This window comes from Ceratina calcarata, unplaced genomic scaffold (genome assembly GCF_001652005.2).
Source record: "Ceratina calcarata isolate Rehan_Ccalc_2016 unplaced genomic scaffold, ASM165200v1 scaffold422.2, whole genome shotgun sequence".
In the NCBI taxonomy this organism is placed as follows: domain Eukaryota; kingdom Metazoa; phylum Arthropoda; class Insecta; order Hymenoptera; family Apidae; genus Ceratina; species Ceratina calcarata.
The window spans coordinates 737,843-758,282 of NW_017165837.1; the positions used below are offsets into that span (position 1 = coordinate 737,843).

Here is a 20,440-nt window from a genome sequence, read left to right on the forward strand (position 1 = left end):
TAATCTTCCTGTTGTACGTACCAGCTCGTTGCAACATCCCTTAAGCGCCATCGATATTTATGGAGCTATCTACATATTGCCGAACATATTGAGTTCTGGCAAATGGCTGCAGGCACGCGCGAAAGTCCTGAATATTCAAAGAGGTAATGAAGCAAAGTTCGTTTGTGTTCGCTGCAGGCGTCGATACACCTTCGGGTCATCAAGCTTGCCTTATTAACTGATTGCATATTGAGTAACCGCAGAATTATGGCTACCCAATACATTTTTATTACACGTTTTATCAACAGATTTTTCACAGCGGAAGTATCAAAGTGAAATATCTTTAAAAACATTGACAACACATTTTACGAGCGTGACTCGTTTAATCATTTAAAAGGTTATTTATTACTTTGAGGAGTGACTTGAAACTAACGACACGGAGAATAGTAGAACGCGTGGGGAAAAGAAAACGTTCGGTGTAACGAGTTTTAAAATATATTTCGCAGTAAAATGGCCGTGGTAAATTTCATTTTTAACGTTTGCGTCAAACGTGTGCATTTAATATCGCGCGGCAAAGGCGTCGTCGCGCGATACATTTCGCCAAAGTGAACTTCAGCCCGTCGCATTTCTATTTCCGTTCGTGCGCGGCGCGTAATTGTCGCTGAGTAGCGACAAGTAGAAAGTGCGCACGGGTGTAATTTGAAATTACGGTTAATGCGTACACGGAGGTCGTAATGTACACTTAACACGGTGCTGAAAAAACAGAGACGGCGAGAGAAGACGCGGTTGATAAGGGGAGTAGAAAAGGAAAATAACAGAGAGGGAGACGGGATAATGAGAGAAAGGAAGCGAGGGAAAAATTCCGCTTCGAGAGTTTCACTGTTTGATGTGACCCGGCGAGGACAAACGTTTCCTAAAAATTCGCGTAGCCTTGGCGACGTCTAATTTAAGCGTGTACAGGTCCTCCTGGCTTAATAACTGTTAATTGAATATCCAAAGAGTGAAAAGCAACGAATGTATTATAATTAGAATACTCGCTATTCGTTGATCTAATCGTTCATAATTATCAAGCAGATGATAAACTGAAACGTAAATGGAAATTAAAAAGAAACATCGAGCGGTTAGACGAATACTGCCAGTCGCTTATATTCGTGAACATGTTTTTAAACCCGCGTCAAACTTGGTCTAGTTGGTGATTCTAGAAACGGGGCGAGCGTCGCGGTAGTGCAGCGTCTTGAATTATTTGCAACGCGGCAACAGGACTGTGCTACGTGATCGTAGCACGGTGGAGTGGACAGAAAAAGTTCGCGATGAAAACGTAAACCGTGCGAAGTGTGTGTCTCCGAGGGAAGAAAAAGACCAGTTCGAAGTTTCAAAAAAAAAAAAAAAGAAAAATGAGGAAAGAAAGAAAATCACGAATTCCGGCCTGCGAAAAAATATCGTCGGGCATCCATCTTGGACCCTCATCAAGTAGAAGTCTCAGAGGGTCTCGTCGCGTCTTTACTGGTTGTCACGTTGGGTCACTCGAGGGTCAACGACACCCCGAGGAGCTCTAGCAGCTCGTCGGTCATCCACCGACGAGTTATGGGACCGGATGCTAGCCGTTGTTTTCGCAATTCACCTTTAATACGTCTCCGGGCGCGGCTATTATCTTCCGTCACCGCGTGCAAATTGTACTCGCCCGGCTGCCGTACTACCGTGCCATATAAACGTCCCGTGAAACCTGGCTCTCTCTTGATACCGGAACAAACCTACCCCACGACTACAAATTACCGACCACATATTCACATTTAGCTGTTCATTAGCCTGACAAATTGCCGGTTAGAACTCGAACGTTACGCTTGTAACTATTCTTATAACGATGGAAATTGTTCTTTTAATCATGGAAATGTGGAAAAAATACAACGAAGGGATAAGCGATGCTAATTGCAACGTACAATAGCCCGGCGCGAAATTCGATTAATTTCATCAGCCGCTACATATAAAATGTATTATCGAACCTAGTCGTGAGACGCGGATCTAACATCGTGTAAGTATAAGCGGAGAAGCTCGGATACACAGAGAAGTTCAGATACACAGAGAAGCATTTATTTATTCATCGAAAAAGGAATCCGCAAAGAACACGTACGCCAATCACTTTATAATTATAGACACTTTGAAACGTTTCCCATCGTATGCAATTATCTGTAAGTGATGTTTAAAAATTCACCACAATCGTCCGTCCGTTCGGTCGAAGGTACAGCTATACGTTCGTAGAAACAAGGAAAACGCCAGGGAACGAGCTAACGTCGAAGTCGGCGGATCATTTCTACTCTCTGCTCTCTTGAACGATTCGAAACCTCTCCCGATTCGATATTACGCTTTGACTGCGCTTCTAAATCGAGTTCGTTCACCAACTCTCCCTCTCTCTCCCTCTTTCTTTGACGTAAAGTTGAACCATTCACCGAGTCTTGGTATGCCGTTAACGTCTCGGTCAAGCTTCCCTCTCCTGACACGGAGAACTTTCCGAAAGCGAACGGACCCCTGGTGTAACCGCGTACCTCGGAGCCAGCTCACTCTGTTCGATTGGAACGACCCTACGCGCGATTCCAGGGCCAATGTGTTTTCGAGGTGGTCGCCGGTCGTTCGAACCGGACCTCGAATCGATATATCACGACACGCGGTTCGTGCGCTACGCGTCGCGTCGCGGGAAAGTGGATTTCGATAACCTGGGGACGGTCTATTGCATTTTTATTCAGTTTCACGGGCATTAAGGGGCAACTTGATTGCATACCGCGCGCGCTACGCGCTGGATGGAACGGCAAAGTGACTGGCTGTGGGGGAGAGGGTCGGCGAAAAAAAGGAACGCGGCCGTGGGGGGGACGAAAACAGGGCAAGAGAGAGAACCGAATTAAGTGTCTCGCTCTCGAGTATCGAACGGCAATTAGATTTTCGACCCTGCCACCCGATCCGACGCTGCTTTCGCCTCGCGATTCTTCTATGCGCGAGCTTATTCTTATAATAATCGGTAACCAGATCCGGGTGTACTCATCGATACAATTGATCACCGTTAAAAACTTGCCGCAGTTGCACCAATGAAATTTATCTTTATTTATCTTTGAATCAAACTGACTGACTTTAAGCTCCGTGAAATCAGGTTGAGTAAATTCGAATGTTCCGTGACGCGCTTAAAAGGTAGGTCGAATTTAATCGACGATGAGTCGGGGGTCGATTCTTAAATAGTTATAACCGTTCGCATAAAGATTTTGGTAACGTTTTTTTGGACGTAAAAAATGTATCGTTCAGTAAAATTTTCGTGAACGTATTATATCCGTGCGGATATTATCGACTGGGTGTAATGGACGTCGTAACGATCGACGATTATCGTAGAGTAAACAAAAGGACGCGCGAGCGGTTGCTAGATGCTGATACGAGGTCGTAGACCATGGAAGCGGTGGCGTCGAAAGAAGAACGGATATAGGTATAGCATAAAGAGAGAGGCGCGGCTGAGGAAGGCCAGCGAGAGCGTAAAAGGGTGTACGTAGTGGGAGGCAACGCAGGGTGAACGTAGGGTGGGTAAATGTTACATAAGATAATGCTCCGCCTTTTTCTCTTCTGCAGACTCTGCGCGAATGTGTCCCTCTCCAGTCGATATCAACTGCCCTCGATATCCACAACCCTCGCCCGTGCCCTCAACTCCTACGCTCTTCGCGTTTCTCTATTCTCTCTCCGCCACGCGCCTATCCCCAGTCCCATTATCCCGCTACGCCACCCTCGCCGCGGCTACGTACAAAGTAGGTGAGTATAAGATCTCTCGTGGAGCCTATGAGACGAGAATTTAACTCATTAGTAAAATACGTGAGATTAATTCATTCTCTGTTGCCGTTTTAAAACTAAGGAATAATTATTAATTTCGATAACGTCTCTTTATAAAAACTGATTTTTTGCAAAGACTTTTACACTCGTGCGTGTATTCGTACATTTTAATTAAAGAATGTCAAGTTAGAACAGAATTCTTTAAAAACACATTCCGTATGAAATATTCAGCGTGAAATCAACGTGACAAGCTTTCACGTCAAATATGCAAAGTACGCCACTTTATTTGTACAATTTTTCTGAATCGTGTTCTCGTATAAGTTGTCATTCAATAATGAAGAATTTCATTTTCGGCTCTCGCTAATTTTTCAGTGAATGTCATACAGTTTGGAAGGAAAGTAAAGATATCGCTATATGTAAAACCGTGTCTAGATTTCTTAAATGGAACTACAAATAAATGTGTGCATCAGCACACTGTCATCGAAGTATAATAGATTGTAAATCTGTTCAGTGCTTATCGAGTTTTCAATCGGTTAAGTGTAAAACCTTGACAACTAAAGCACCGAGGAGCTTTATGTTCTTTGGGTGGAGCGGTAGCTTTGATCCGTCGTAATGCGTCTATCGATAGAAACGTGCCACTTTCGTAACTTCAGGTATTACAGAATATCTTCCTTAATCTTTCCTCTGCGACACCTTTTCCCGCGTCACCGTAGCATATTTTCGAACCGTTCAAGACTTACATAACCGCGTTACGCCTGAGTAAATATAATTCTTACCTCCTATTCTTCTCGTCACGATATACGAACGCCGTGTAGCACTACCCGACCCGCATGAACCTGCTCTCGTACCATTTCTTTTTCTTTCTCTTTCCGCGCAGTGCACTGGTTCCGTTTTATACTCCATCTGCCCCCGTATAGGCAATACGACGTATAAAGTATTATACCTACATCGCTGAACAGAGGTTTTGCATTTTCCGACCTAATGGAACCCACGATTTGGTTAAACACTCGGCTGACCTTTCTCCAGCTATGACGGACGCGTTTAACTTGTCGTGTAGCGTACAATTTAAAACCTGAAGAGTTCTTTCTAGCTCGTTCAACTTATATTTAACGAACGGACAGGGACATCGGTCGTATTTAAAGATGTAACGTGGGAGCAAATATATTTTTAATCGAACAGAATGTGCACGTAAATATTTAACGATGTCTCAGTGATCGTATCACGTAAGAAGATTGCGCGAACAAGTATGATAACATTATCGATGAAATAGTCACTGGCAAATAAAAATATAAACGCGTAACACGGAGCACGGTCACGCAAGGATAGCGCGATATTATTTGTACAATAACCTGCCGTACCCTTGTCCATTCACCCCATCCGCCAGGCGTATAAAAAAGACAAAGAGGCCTTCATCGCACCTGACCTCGCCGCCATTTTTGTCTTCCTCTCACCTGGTCGTGCCACCGGAGTCCACCGTAATCACCAGAGAAAGCTAGAAGGGGAGAACGCCGGTGGCAGACAAGGGGGATACACGATCACGTTCTTTTTTCCTCTTTTCCTTTTCTTTCTCCTATACAGTTTTTTTTCTTTTTTCTCCTCTTTTTCGTGTGTGTATCAAACCACAAATATACGTAGTTCACGATACGCAGAAGCGACCGCGTGCATAATATATGAGTGACGCGAAAGCCCGTCATTTCAAGTCGCACGGCCGCTTTCCTTTTGTGACATCGATCTGGTGGCGTCTCAATAATTCACCGCGGGAACAGCGCAAGGCGCACCGCCGCGCCGCTCCGCCATCGCCACGGCCACAACGCGCCGGCGGTATCGGTGCGGTACCATCGCCTGCATCATCTACCATCGAGCTACACGAACGCTCTCTCCTCCGACGTCTCTTTCCTCGGCCCACCCTCCGGTAACCCTTCCGATCGCTCGCGACTGACCCTCGGATACCCGAGTCGAGAACTCTCGAGCGGATACACGTATTCTTCCCGTTCCTTCCTAGCTCGCTAGCCACCCAGTACGTTCCTTCCCGATAAGATCTCGCCCGAGTTGCGCAATCGGACATGTCGAACCGACCCCTGTATATCCCAACCTCCGACGCCGAGCCACCCAGCCAGCAAACCCCGTTCGCCGTCCCTCCTCCCCACTTTCGCGACCCTCGGCTGGCGCGCGCCACGCGACCTCGACAATACTGCCCTTGCGTCCGGCTGTCTCTGACAGCCGACCACCTCTCGACTAACGACAAATTAACACTAGACTTGTGCAAGCTGTGTTACCCACCTACCCGCGCGGCGCCACGGCTTTGATGTCGACGCGGTTTTCAAGGAGAGCGAACTCTTTTTTTTTTCAAACAGAACGGAACCGATCAATGCGGTATCTGAAAATCTGTTCACCCATTCATTTCGTGTTTCCAATCTCAGTTCCTAAATAAAATATCACTCTCCGGCTCGATATTATTCATAACATTTTCGTTTAATGGACACGTCGTGTAATAACACGAATAGACGAAAGTTCAACATCTCGGATGAGAATGTACTATGGAGATCTTTTCGAAAATTATTTGTTTCCTCGATCGTTTATCCCCAGGTGAACGAGAGATAGGAAATATATGAGACAGTCTCGTATAGTGGTGCCGTAATACAAACTCAGGCTGACTCGATAGCCTGCGCCGCAAGAAGGGTGGGTAATAAATTATAAAACTGTTGTGTTTACATGGTCGAACGAGGAAATAATCGTAATCTGTAAGCAGTTGAGGCTAACGGGCTGCAAAATAGGATGCAGTTATTAAAAGGAGTGGAAGCAGAAATTTGAAAATTATCGATTCTTCATTCGATTCATTCGAGTATGCCTGCGCGTAATAAACTTCACACGCGAGTACGCGTCATTAGTAGGGGAAACACACCGTGGCGCATTTTTTATATATGGACTCGTTCACGATCGATTGGCCTCGTTTGTCGGTTCGTCGAGGAAAAAGTATAAAAATTTAATTAGAACGACAATGATGTAACGCTGCTAACGTTGCCCAAGCTCCGACGCTCTCGCGATTTTCCCTAGATAATTGAAGCCGCTAAGTAAAACGAAATTAACGCCGAACGGGTGGTGGAACAGGCGGGGAGGTAGAATGTTTTGCCTCTCTGTTCTTTTTCATTAACAGGAACAAAAATTGTGCTCGAACAAAAACACCGACGCGCAGCTCTAAGATCGCCGCCGCCCTCGCATTTTATTCTGACAACAATAAAGACTCACCGTAGTGAACTTCACTTGCATTGATAAATAAAACTACGACGAATGTAATTAATTTACATAATTAGACTCGACTGGTTTTAATTCAGATTTGCTGTCTTCTAATCCGAAGCCATAAGTTTTACTCCATTGCGTGTCTAATGAAGCCTAATTCGTCTAAAATCCTGATCAGTGGATCTGAGAACCGCAGGGCATCCAGTTTTGTACTAAAAAATATTTTAACCACCGTTGGCTACTTTTAAAGTAAAGATTCATCTTTAAGGCGTTCACTATTAAAAGAAACGAAAGACAAGCTGGAGATACGATTTTTAAGCTACTCTCTGCCGTCTTCAAGAAATTCGAGACGCTAAGGTACTTTAAAGTACTTTATGCGAGAAGCCGATTATACAGCTTGCTAAGTCTCACCTAAGAAGTAACACACTCATTTCAGTTGACAATACGTCGGCAGCGTCAATAGAAACGGCAGTAGGAATTATCGAGAGGCAAGACCTATGACTCGGTGAAAACTTCTTAACGGAGCGTAACTTCTCTTTCATTTCGATTCCTCGACGTCTTCGCAACGCATGTTTCAAATAGCGTCGAAGTATATGTATAAGATTTTGTTTTCGTAATAATGTACTAAAAGGAACAGGAAGGGTATCGTGGATCTCGGTGACGTTGGGAAATAAATGAGATAGGGTGAAGGCGAAACGAAACGATTCTTTGTCGAGCCCTTACAGCGACGCAGTTACATAATTCCATTATTTATAGCCAATACTGGTTAGATGGGAGGGACGGAGCGAAAGGAGCGAGACCGTGGCTTAGCCTAATTAATTTAGGTACTCCCAACGTCCGACTGTTCTTCCGGAGAGAATAGAATTTCTGAAAACCCTCGCTGCTCGCACGATAGTGGTTTCACCCGGAGTTTCATATTTCAAAAGGCAAAACAATTGCGTAATTTCAGAAACAATTTTGATGCATTATTCTTTCGTATGCACTTATGCACAAGGTGATACGATCGCATAGAGAAAGGTGTAATGTAATATTCTAGGGAGGCGAATTAATTCTCAGAGTTCTCAAAATATAAGAACGTTCATTTCAAGATCTAAAATTTAATGATGAACATTTTTCGTTTTTTTTTTTTTTTTAAATTTTTGGATGATAATTTTTTAATTGCTGACCGATTTAATGGAACTGAGGAGCAAATAAGTGAAAAGAACCGATTGGAGGAAAGTAACTGTGCATATGAAAGTTGTTCCACCTCGTGAAACCGGTCTCTAACTTTTCGTGCACCTGGACTCTCCTGTTCCGTTGGATCTCCCCTTCTCTCCTCCTCCCTCGTTCGCCCTCCCTCTCTCATTCGCTTTTTCCCTAAAGCCCACCCTTGGAGCATGTGGTGTCTGTTAATTTTTTCTCCCCTTTGAAACGGTCTACCCTATCTTCTACTCTGCTGCGCTTTTTCGACGTTCAATCGGTCAGTCACCGATTGGAGCTTCAATCGTAATCGATGCTTTCCACTTTTGCCTTCTGGCTTTTGAGATAAAACGCAGCATTCACGATACTCGGCTGCAGACTTCCAACAGGTTACCGCTACGTTCGTTGAAAATAAACGAGTAATCGATACCAGCTCTCGTAGGGTAGAAATTTGATACTCGCGTACTCATTTCCATTTTTGATTGAAACTTGACAATTTTTTAATTGAACTCGCGTCGAAGGTCTGACATAAACAGGGCACGTTAATACTGCTTCAGAAGTTCGTCATCCGTCCATCGACGAGCATCGTGAATTGAACACAGTCGAGTATAATCGAGCGCAGTGAGTAGGGACTCGTGACTCGTCGATGCGAAAGATATTCCCAGAGAGATTTCAAATAAAAAATAAAAAGAGAAGAGTAGAGAATGAAAGATACAGACAAGAATGCATAGGCCGACGGAATTATACGACTAGTGCGTATCCAGTGCAACGAGCTACGAAGGGTCGCTAATCGCGGACTTGAGCACCGGCAAACGCGGTAAAAGGATCCTCCTCCGATGAATTAGCGGCGAGGGGTTGCCTCCCAGTTCGCCGTAGCCCGTGGCTTCTTTACAGCGTATACGGTACGTGAATAATATCCGACTCCTGGATATATGTGGGTATATACGCGGGTATCGCGATAATATCGTTCGTGATCAGATTTTTCAGTGTCCTCGAGAGACCAGTACTTCTCTGCCTACACGAAATCGATATCACCCCTGAGAACGTTAAAAATCTACTTCTTCCTCATCGGTATACGTATCTACCACATTAGCATTTACTATAAACCGGACTGTTTCACATTTCGTACACGTATCCGCGGATACGCGGCCGTGGAAGATAATTTGTCACGAAGAGTAATCCCCTTCAAAATATTGCTACATCCGGGATTTTGATCAATTCAATTGAATAATTATCGCGTGGTACGCGCGGACATAATTTTCCAGTGCAATTTGACTACCGGCCTAGGATTTATGATGAAGCGCTCGCCCGTGACAAATGGACGAGAAAAAATCATGATACCCCGGAGGGGGCGAACGCGCGCGCGCGCGCGCGCGCGTTATACTTTCAAACTTGACACCAGGATTCAAACTGCAATTTTTCTGAAATATTGCCAGCGAGAGCGTAAACCGCGTTATGGTACGCGTAAATATCGATATCAGTTACGTGGCCATGGAAGATCGGCGCCCGTTGAAAGGATACGTTGCCGGGCAATAAAATAGAGTGAAATGAAAAAAGAGGTGGGAGAGGATAAGCTCGCGGGAGGGTTCGTAGCCGGAGAAGAATTTTCCACACTTATCTCTTACCGAGCTCTCTCCCCGAACAAATGGTTTAGACGCGAGCACCGGTTATTAGGACGAATGTGTATGACATAGCCGAGTGGTTCCGATGAAGATTCGTGAGACGAAAAGGGTCTGGAAGGGTCAGATAGAGGGCTTAGTCGTTGCACCCGCAACTCGACAGACGAGCCGTGCTTGATAGGGGATGAGTGGATGTCTCGCAGTTAGTCGAGGATCATCCGTAATTTATGGGAGATCGATCGACTTCGCATTGAGCTGCCACCCCGTGTGACGTAATCGATCGCGTGCGATTACGTCACGGGATTTCTATCGAATTAGCCTGAGCATGTAAGTACCTATAAAGTGTGCCATGGCATTATCCGTTGCCAACCGTTTGTCCTTACGTATTATGAAAAATGGCACGAGAGTTACGTGCCGGGTTTTAAAAGAAACGTAGATACACCCGTGCGGTTACAATAAAGGATACCATCGCTTAGATCGCGGGGAGAGTTTCTTATTATATATTTCACGGTTGTAAATTGACTGGCATTTTCTTTGGGGAGCTATCGCTTAATCTATGACGCCCCAGATCTCTTACTTTTCATATCGACATTTAAGTTTCGAACTCCTTTTAGTCCTCATCTTCCTTGGGATGAAATTCCCTGAAGTCATCAAAAAGCAACGCGGCCCGGTTCGTTCAAGTTTTCCCTGACAACTTTCACTCGGTCCCTTTCCCTGCATATTCCCAGCTTCCCTATCGTCGTTGAGTAAATACTTTGTCAACAGTTTCGGATGGATGTTCCGTCTCATTGACGTTTCAGTTGCCGGCGCGATTCCGGGGAAAATAGAAATCCGGTTTTTAAGTGAAAATTCAGGCTTGGTCCAGCGGTTCCATTTTTCCAAAGAGATCCTCGATATCGCGTTCGATTCGCCGATGCGGTATATTTCCGCGTGTCTCGCCGGGAAATCAGATCTCTCGCGCGATATATTCGAAACGAGACCGTGCTTCGTTAAAGCCGACTTCGTCTCCGGGAATCATTTGTCGTCGTCGCTTCGTCTAACGGTCGAATTGGTGTAGAAGCGGCGCGGCGCGCGGCTGCTATCCAAATCCGCCATTATCGGAACTCTTGCCGCCTCAGTAGGTACCTACTCGTGAAATCGTCGATGGTAGAAAAAAAGGAACGAGGAAGGGAGAGAGCAGAAGGAGGACCGGGGAGCGAAGGAGCGGTAGGAGAGAAAGACAGAGGCATAGGACGTCCGTAACGTCGGAAGAGCCGGGAGCAATTTCCGGTGGCTTTTGTGCGCCCTTTAAAAACGCGAGCCACCGGGGGTAGAAGTGGGGGGGCTCCCGGGAAGAGGGTGAGGACGGAGTAAAGGGGTAGCGAGGAGAAATCGGTTGAGAGTTTTGCGAATGTACGTACGAGTGGTCCTTCTGGACCAACAAATCCCTGGGCGAAGCAAGGAGGAAGTCGAGAGGTTAACTGCAGGTCCTTTCGCGTTCTTCCTCTCCATTCGCGTGCTTTATATTTCCCTTTTCCTTCGCTGCGTTCTGATCCGAGTTTATCTCCTTATACCGCCCCCGCTCGTCCGCGGCAAAGAGGACGAGCGGCTTGGCTCCGCATGGAACGACCCTGATAATGAGGGAAATTTCAATAAGCCCGGAATACCAAATAAGCCCCCTCTGACTGATTCTTTCGTCTCCCATGTGTGAGCTTCTTATAATGTATCGCCTATGCGTGGCGAATTCGTAAGCGCTGAGATTTATACAAAAAATATTGGATAACGTGGCACACGGGATACGTCGTTCTTCAAAAATACAAGCCCCTTCACAATACGCCATTTCATATGCATAAACGTACTAATATTTAAAAGCTGCTGGTTCATATTTTTTTACAATATGAATTACACATCGCCACATGTATCGCTTCACAAAATTCTATTGATCCAAATGTTTATAACGAGGTATTGATTCGATTAAAATATACATTTATTCAATTCTATTCCGTGTTCTGTTACAGGACAAATATTAAAAATACTTGGAACAATTTAATTATTATTGATTCGAATTATTCTCGTCGGAAATGAATAATTCACTGTTCGCGGAATACGAATGTCTCGCGGAGTATTACCAGCGTAGAGATTTTAACGACCGCCTCACTGCGTTTGACATGGCCCCAAAGGATAACTGAGGGATTCCAACGAAAATAACGGTTGACATTTTTAGTGTTTCGTGGAACGGGTATAAGGAAATATTCCACGGTTTTTACTTTTCGTTAATCGATTTCAATTTTTCTTAACAAGATACATGATAACATAATTGCTACGGGTTGTCGTCTGTAATTATATATCAGAAAAATTCCATCCAATTAAACGTCGGAAGTACCGGCCCTCGTGACTCATTGGCTTTGACAAGGGTTATTTTCGATTCCCCGCGGCTCAATTGGAACCGAAGGAAATGTTTGTAAAACTGAAAATAATAGTCGAAACAATTAAATGCCTGAGTGAGTCGCTCCCACGAAAGACAGTCGCTCGTAACCCGTGTTAACAGATATCATTTCAGTTTATCCGCGAAGAAGACGCGAGCCACGATGAGCATTTTCCTATTACGGCTTCGCTCGCAGTCCTCCTTTTTACGCACTGGACGTACACATATATGTATATGCGCACGTGTACAAATACATGCACATACATATACATATACGCCTGTTTCCCAGGGATAGAATCCCGGCCCTTAGTACCCGCCAAAGCCTCTGCCCGGCTGTCCGTGTCCCGGTTTTCTTTCTTTTTCGAAGACACCAACGTGGGGTCCTAGAAAGCACTCGCGCGCTTCTTTGATTGGCCAAATGCTATGGGGTTTCATCGATATATAAGACGAGACAGGCGGGGGACCATCGACGGGACAAAGACGGCGAAACCCGAAGACTCAGTTAGGAAGGAAGACAGGGTGAATTACAAGCACGGGAGATATAGGCGGCCAAAGGGGGAGAGGGGTGGACGGTTCGGTGGCGAAGGGGTCGGAGATTCGCGATGGTGGAAGAGTGACAGGACGATGAGCGAGAGGAAAAGGCACGACACAAGGCAAAAGGGAGAGAACGAGAGGAGAACATATATCGGCACGAGGGTGCGTGGGCTTTCTCTCAGAGGGTGCGTAGAGTCAAAGAGGGGGACATCGAGAAAGGAGAAAGGGCCGACAGGGTCGCAGGGAGGCGAGGGTGTGGAAGGGAGTAGGGGATGGAGCACGGGAAGGGTAGAAGGGGGTTGGCGGTCGCGAGGGTGGGTAGTGGGGGATGAAAGGGAGAAAACTAGAGGGTGCGTATAGGCCTGGGGAATCAGTCGCGGACGAGCTGCGTTCGGGGTTTTATCTGTAGCTCTGTCCTTCCCGTCTCGTTTCCACTCGCGTTCACGCGTTCCTTGCATCTTTCTCTGTCACGGAAGGACGCTCCACCACACGCGAACGTACACGTACGCGTATACATACGAGCGTGCTTATATACAAGTTCACGTACATGTCCCCGATACGTCCACGCGGAAGCAGCCCGCGCACTTAACCGTACCGAATACGCGCGTTCGCAGAATATCGTAGCAGTGATAGAACGAGGAAGCAGGATAGAGCGCAGGGATTCGACGGAGACGGAGGCCGCGGAGACTTTCATGCAAAGTGGAAAATCGCGGCCGGAAACACGTGCAATATAACGACGCTTCGGAGACTCTCGGAGGCGCGCGGATGCGCGACGAATTAAATACGCTCGTGCCGTCCTGCGCCGTGATCGTGTCGCGTCGTGATACACGAACGGCGATCGTCCGCTCGTATCTTCTGTGATTTCGCGGGGTGAAAACTCGCTACCCTTTGGTATCATCGTGCAATACAGTTTCGTTGTTAACTTGAATAGATCGGCAACGCGTGCGCAACGAAACTGTCACCAATGGTTCATATAGTGGAAGTCGTATCGTCGCGTCGGAACGACTTGCAGATGGTGAGTGAACATACCTTGATGTAATATCGACAAGCATGAACACAATTGAATTAATCATTTCCACGTATGACGCAATGATAGTAATTCTTCTTCTCAACAATAAAACGAAGTTCTGAATTCGATAAATAATAAGATATTCCAGTGACCCAATTTTGAAAGACGTACATTTTCCTCGTATTAATTCAACGGAAGGAACGTTTATAGAATAAGTGTCTCGCATTGGCGACGTTCCCTCGTTGATATCAAGAATCGAGTCACGAAATCGTTCGAGACGTACGACCAGCGGTGGAAATGCATAACCGTGGGTCGTAAAAAGAGAGTTGCCGGTTCCGGGTGTACACGTACACACGTACAGACGTGCCGATAGAACGGGCGCGAAAATGCATGGATCCACGCCGGTTTACGAGCTCCCACAGATTTTCATACACCGACGCGACGCGACGCGGAACGGGGTCTCTCTTTATATCGGTCGCTCGCTCATGCATCGAACCCGTAAAAGATTTTCGTTCGTCTGTTTACGCCCGGTTATTTCTGGCGGCATGTGCGCAACCGTTACATTATATGTATCCATATGTTGTACAGGCCGTACGCGGACCGTTTACAATAGTAGCACCCCACTTTTGCATACGGACGGAGACGGACAGAACGCACGTGTCCACGCATATACCTACGGGCGTGGTACGCGAGCGTACGCGTCCGGGGTGAGTGCATTAGAGGCGCGCGTACGTGCGGGCGCACGCGAAGAAACGCAGCTGCTCCGATATCGCGGGCGTGTCTGGCCCCCGATCGCTTTTTCCTCCACTTTGAACGTGTGTGCGCTCGGCGAATGCCCCCCCGCGAGTCTTTATCAAACCGGCCGATAACGAAACCGAACTCGCTCGTTTTACGCGATACGTGTTACTCGATCAGTCCCGAACTTTTTTTATCGAGCGGAACGCGATAAAACGGATTGCTTCCTCCGTTAAGTCAGAACTTCCCTCCCGTCCTCTACCCGCCGCGCTCCTCCTAAATACGCCACGAACGATTTCTCAATATTTCAGTCGAGATATTGGCTACTCCGATATTGCCTTCTCGGTTGTTGCGTTTCTCTTACTCGAGTGGCCGCGTCGAGAATCCGATAAAAAGTACCCTGATACAAATTAGCCGTTGCATTGTGGCAACGGTTCGAGTGCAATTTATCGCACTTCAACTCGTTATGAATAATGGAAGAACTACGTAAAGAATCAATCGATGCAATTTTAGAACGCTGATAGTATTTAAATAAATATTAATTCGCTACCCCATAGACTTCTTTGATATTGTAATAGTGTTTAATGGCCGTTGAAAAAGTGATTCAATCGGACCGACGAATACGTTTTCACGTAAATTCGCGACCTACTTTGGATGGGGAAAATAAATTATCTCGGATGAGCGATGTAGGCACCTGTCTTCGATTTACCTGTCTTCCTGTCGATCGCCGCTTCCTTCGCATTGACGTTACTCATCGTCATACACGTATGTACGTACGTAGGCATAACTGCATACGTGGTACGAGCGCGTTTGTATCGGAAACGTTGAACAGAACACATGACGGGTTCTCACGGAGAAGGCCGGTCGGTGTTGATGCAGAGACGTACATCAATTAATGCAGCAGCACATGTGAATGTGCCAGCGCATAACGCCGCGGTAATGTAGCTCGCCACATGGCTCGGCTGCTTTGCTTGGCTCATCAATCCTAAAACCAGACCACCCGGTTCTCCGACTTGCACACCGTGCCGGACCCGAATGGAAAATCCGACGCGATACAGATTGATATTCGCGAAACGCCTAACGAGCGGGTCTTAATTCATTTATAAAAAAATAAGAAACGTTAAAATATCGAGTTTTAAACGAAGATCGAGTCGCGGTTTAATAAAGACGGAATACATTGCGTATGTAGACGTTGTCTACATCCTTTCGTCGCCTTGTCGTCGTCGTCGTTGTTGTCATGAAATACATAAAGGGACGAATAACGTTTGACATTTAATGCGTACCGAGGCATTGGCTTAGATTACAATCGGTGAACGGTGATTGGCCTGGGGACGCGAAAGCTCACTCGACTCGAATGCTCTTTCGGCGGGGGTTGTAGCCGGCGTTCAAATATTTGTAGAGTGTTAGGGAAAAAAGTGATCGGGAAAAGGTGGGAGAGAGGGGCAGGAAGCGAATAAAAAAAGCAGTGAGAAATTGGATAGGCAGGCAACCGAGCGTTTTCCTGGCGGAGAGGCGTGGTTGCGTGAAAAGTTCAATGTCGAAACAGTGCATTATATCCACCTGTGAAAATATCAGTTGCAGATTAGATTAACATTTTATCTACCTCTACAAATACGGCTATCTTCGGCTTTATTCCGAATCGGTGCGACCGGCGAGGATCGGAACTTTAGTAGTAACGTCAGTTTTATGTTTCTCTCACTTGCTGCGAGAAAAATCGCATTCGTGAATACGAATTCAGCACGCGTGAGCTTACTTCCGAGTTTTATAATTGCGAACAAATAAACGACAAATTAAATACCGTAATCCTTGGCGTTATAATAAAACGAATGAATTATATTCAGTAATTTTAAGCTAATTAATTCAATTCATATGAATTATGGAAATATTGATGTTACGAATCGTAAATTGCAGCTTATAATTATTACTTCATGCATCATAAATAATTTGAAACAAACGGACGCAAATACATATTTTTGCAAACATAATCACTTGCCTGATGGAGCATTTCTTGAATGGACCACGGTTCTGCCCGTCACGGTGAACGGGTATTTTTTTTTTCACATGATTTTTCAATTTATTCGCAAATGCGAGCTACTGAATGACAAAATATTCGATCGGGACGTACCTCGTCCACGACGATAAAACGCAAATCCTATTTATAATCACCATCAACGCTCAAGCAAGCCAGCGGCGGCGGCGGGTAGAAAATCGTACAGCATTCCTACCGACGACGCAGGTGCGTTTATTCATGCCAGCCTGCGTCGTAACCCAGGTTTCAATATGAGTTATCACCGATGCTGAGAGTCGTATTGTGTCGTTCACTGGCATCAAAAAAAAAAAAAGGAAGAAGGGAAAACGAAGTGACGCTGATAACTCGGCCAACCATGCGATACGTCGAGCAAATTCATTTGGCAATTGTACGCAATACTGTGTGAAAACAATAGGTCGAACCTCTGACGCGCGACGATTCCCGTGATCGTTCCCAACCGGTTGATCGTCGATCGCGCGCGGAAATACCGAACGATCGCTCGTTAAGAGATCGACGGGCGAATGACGACGGGTCGATTCGTTTTGAGATCCCGGTTAATTCGTCAATTAGTTCAGCTGGATTCCATTTAGTCGTAATCTGGTAGGAGGCAGATTGATCCGAGCCGCGTCCGCGGCATCCGACGCGGAACGCGAAGGGAGAAGAGAGACGCATTTGCTTTCGGAGCAGTCGACAAATTAGCTGTATTAGCGGTGCCGGGCGCGGGTACAGATTTTGCGGAGCACAGTTTCCGACTGGATACGCGCGGCGGCAAATTATTGAAGTTAACTCGAACCAGCGATGCCTCCGCGCGCTCGCTGGCGCACGCGAATTCCCGTAATTAAGAGTACCGGCGAAACGAATTTGCCGAAATGTCTTTGCGGATACGGACCTTACTCTGAGAATTATAATCCACGTTGGCTAAAATCCACGCGAATAACGTTTCGACTTTCTGACGCGTTTAAATAAAACGTGATTTTTCTCATTATAAAATGAGAGAAAATACTTCCTACAATTTGTTATTTTTACCTTGTCTGTAATTGTTAATTGAAACGCGTTTAATCACGCGATACTAAAGGTTTAACAAATACGTAACGTAAGGGTAGGAATAAGGTGAAATTCATTGTTCCTTAAAGAGGCAACGGAGTACTGAACGAACATCAAATGAGGCTGGTGAGAGTAATGAAAGAATTGAAGGGTAACGGGATCCGCAGCGCCTAATTACTCTTCCGGCTCGCAAGAAGAAGAAGAATACAGCGATCATAAATTAGGGGAGGGTAGCGAGCAGAATATAAGGTATCCCGGTATCTGTGCTCGTTACACGGTCACGACGGTATTAACTTGCCGAAGGGTAATCAAGTAATGAATACATCGGCTGCGAAGACCGTATGTATATAAATCATGCCGGGGAGGATGCCAGGGGCTACAGGGTGAGCCCTTATCTCCAATCAGTACATTGATTGCACGCAGCCAGGTCAAATACCGGGCTTCGCTCGACGGCTGGGCTCAGACACGATAGCTTATTCAATTTCCGAACCGGCATTCACCATTCAATTCGGCAGTTATCAACCTCCACCTATCCCCTATCTATCTGGATTTTGCGTGGCTTTTGTAGAAATCGTAGCGTTTTTCGTAAGGGAAAAGAATCGGATTGTGCACGCTCGAAGAGAGGGTTAATTTAATTAGGCGCCGTTAAGGCTCGGCGAAACACGATACGCTATCTAGTCGATCTTTAATATTGTTCGATGATTAATCTGTAGATTTCTAACTTTCATTGTTGAAACTTTATATACTGAAATCGTAAGGTGTGTCCTAGAAAAATTGGATTGATCCTGTTATCACTAGCTTCGTTCATGTGTCATTGGCTCACAAAGCAGGCCGGGTTCTTTGTATTTTTTGCTCTACATCCTGTCGTACAAAGTGGAACGAAATTAAACAGATACAATTACGCGGTACAGTTCCCCGAGCTCGTGGCTATTACTCAGCATCTACACGGCGCGGCGGAAGCAAGACGAGCTTTCCCGTAGTGTACATAGATAATCGAGCTTAATTAATTGCTCGTGATGCGCGCTCTGGGCTGAGCAAACACATTTACTTATTACCATCCATCTTGAGTGGTGCCTCTCAAGGGGATCGATTTTCTAACTGCACATGGCCGACGATGACACGAATTGTCGAAGACTCGGCACGTGATCACGACGAAATCGTTAAATAAAGGCGCGGCCTGTGTAACTTCTTAGTATTTACCTTACCTAAGCCTCGACCTTTCAAATTATTTTTAGCGCGACAAAATTCATGAGGCCTTTAGTATCGCTCCTTCGTTTAATGCCATATAACGTACTATAAAATGTATTAGCGAAGCATACTTTCACTTGAATACTTGACGTACATGAAAATCATGTGCTCTTTGGAAATCAGTTAATTCGCTGAAATCATTAACAGCCATTCGTTCTGTTACACTAATCAACTACGAGTGAAACTATTCATCCATAATGAAGTCGTCGTTAACGAGCGGTAGTTAATACTTGTCTACATTAATCGGCACGTCTATATCCGGCAATACGGCCCGTGGAAGTCTCGCCCGGTGATCGTTATTGACTGGTACAGATCCCTCGGGTCGTAAGTGACATTTACACGATGCATTCAGCGTTAAACTTCCCTGGAGAGAGAGAGGGCTAGAGAGAGAGAGAGAGAGAAAGAGAGAGGGAGAGAAAGGGGGGTTGGGAACGTCGTATCTCGGTTCCAGTATCTATACGGACATGGGGTTTCCCTGACAACGAGCCAACAACAAACGCCTAATGGCCAGTGCTCAACTCAAAGTTTAATTTCCTGACTAGAAGGACAGCGCTTATAGTGACCTGGCCTTCGTCCCTTACTCGTCTCTTCCTCATTATCCATGAAACCACGCGTCTTCCGGTTCCTCTTCCTTCCCATCCGCTTCCCGTCTCACTTTCATCGATTTTCTTGTTTGTCTAAAGTCGAAACTTCGTCGAGCGTCGCGCGCGCCGCGAAGTTTCGTAATTTCATCAATCGACGAGCTGAGAAATTGGCATAGCTTCCACGGGTTATTGAACAGTAACCAATGATGACTACCTTCTCCTGAGACGTGTCTCGCGCTGGCTACATTAGTGCTCGATCAATTAACTGACAGCAGACACGATTGCGAACATTGTCGTCGTGTATTCGATACTTTATTACATTGAGTGTGCGAATAGATTGTTTCGTCTCATGAAACGCAAACACGATGCGTATTAATCAATTTAATTAATATAAACAGTGAAAAAACGGAATATCTCCCTGTAAATAATAAATTAATAAAATAAATCAACAGTAATTTATTAATGAACTAAAGAAGTTCTAATATCGACTCGTATGTTCCCTCCTTTATCATTTGATATTACGTATAATGTCAGTAATAATACGATTGTTAAACGCAATATAGGAAAATTAAAGGGCTGAGAGACGACGCGTGTACTTCGTAGCGGGCTTTGAACCCGGAAATCTTGCCTGCGCTTGGCGGATATACATAGTTTCTGCAGGGGATCCACATGGTCGTGGCACTGACCCCTCAGAAACAACCCCCAGTGGTATCTGACGTGCATGCACGAGGAAAAAGTTTCGGGGCTGCCACGTATGTTTCTACCCCAGCGGGTTCTCTCCCTACAATTCTTATGGGAGATAGTGCATGATGAAAAAAAAAGCAGCGAGTCAGAAAGACAGATGGCCGCAATGCTTGCCGTGGCCATACATATTATCCCGCTAAGGAACAGATTCTCAGGATTCCAATGAAATTTTTTTATTGCGAGTTTCACGAACCGTTTCTTGTGCCGATTTGGAAATCAATTCCGTTCTATTGAATAATTATTTGAATATTATTTAACGATACAATGCATCTTTAATGGAAACGTTATCTGTGGGATCAA

At 45.6% G+C, this 20,440-nt stretch overlaps 1 protein-coding gene across 18 annotated transcripts in view; it reads left to right on the forward strand.

The window, feature by feature from the left end:
• Nucleotides 1-20,440, forward strand: part of bru3 (CUGBP Elav-like family member bruno 3) — a 547,126-nt gene that overhangs the window by 468,056 nt on the left and 58,630 nt on the right. For 8 of the 18 annotated variants that reach the window (XM_018027370.2, XM_018027373.2, XM_018027380.2 and 5 more), the window contains exon 1: nucleotides 13,137-13,762. The exons of 9 other annotated variants lie outside the window; for them this stretch is intronic. In XM_018027370.2, the coding sequence (XP_017882859.1) occupies nucleotides 13,712-13,762 (51 nt within the window). In that variant the 5' untranslated portion in view covers nucleotides 13,137-13,711. Of the gene's footprint in view, nucleotides 1-13,136; nucleotides 13,763-20,440 lie in introns of those variants that run through there. One more of the 18 variants, XM_018027381.2, reaches the window with a different exon arrangement.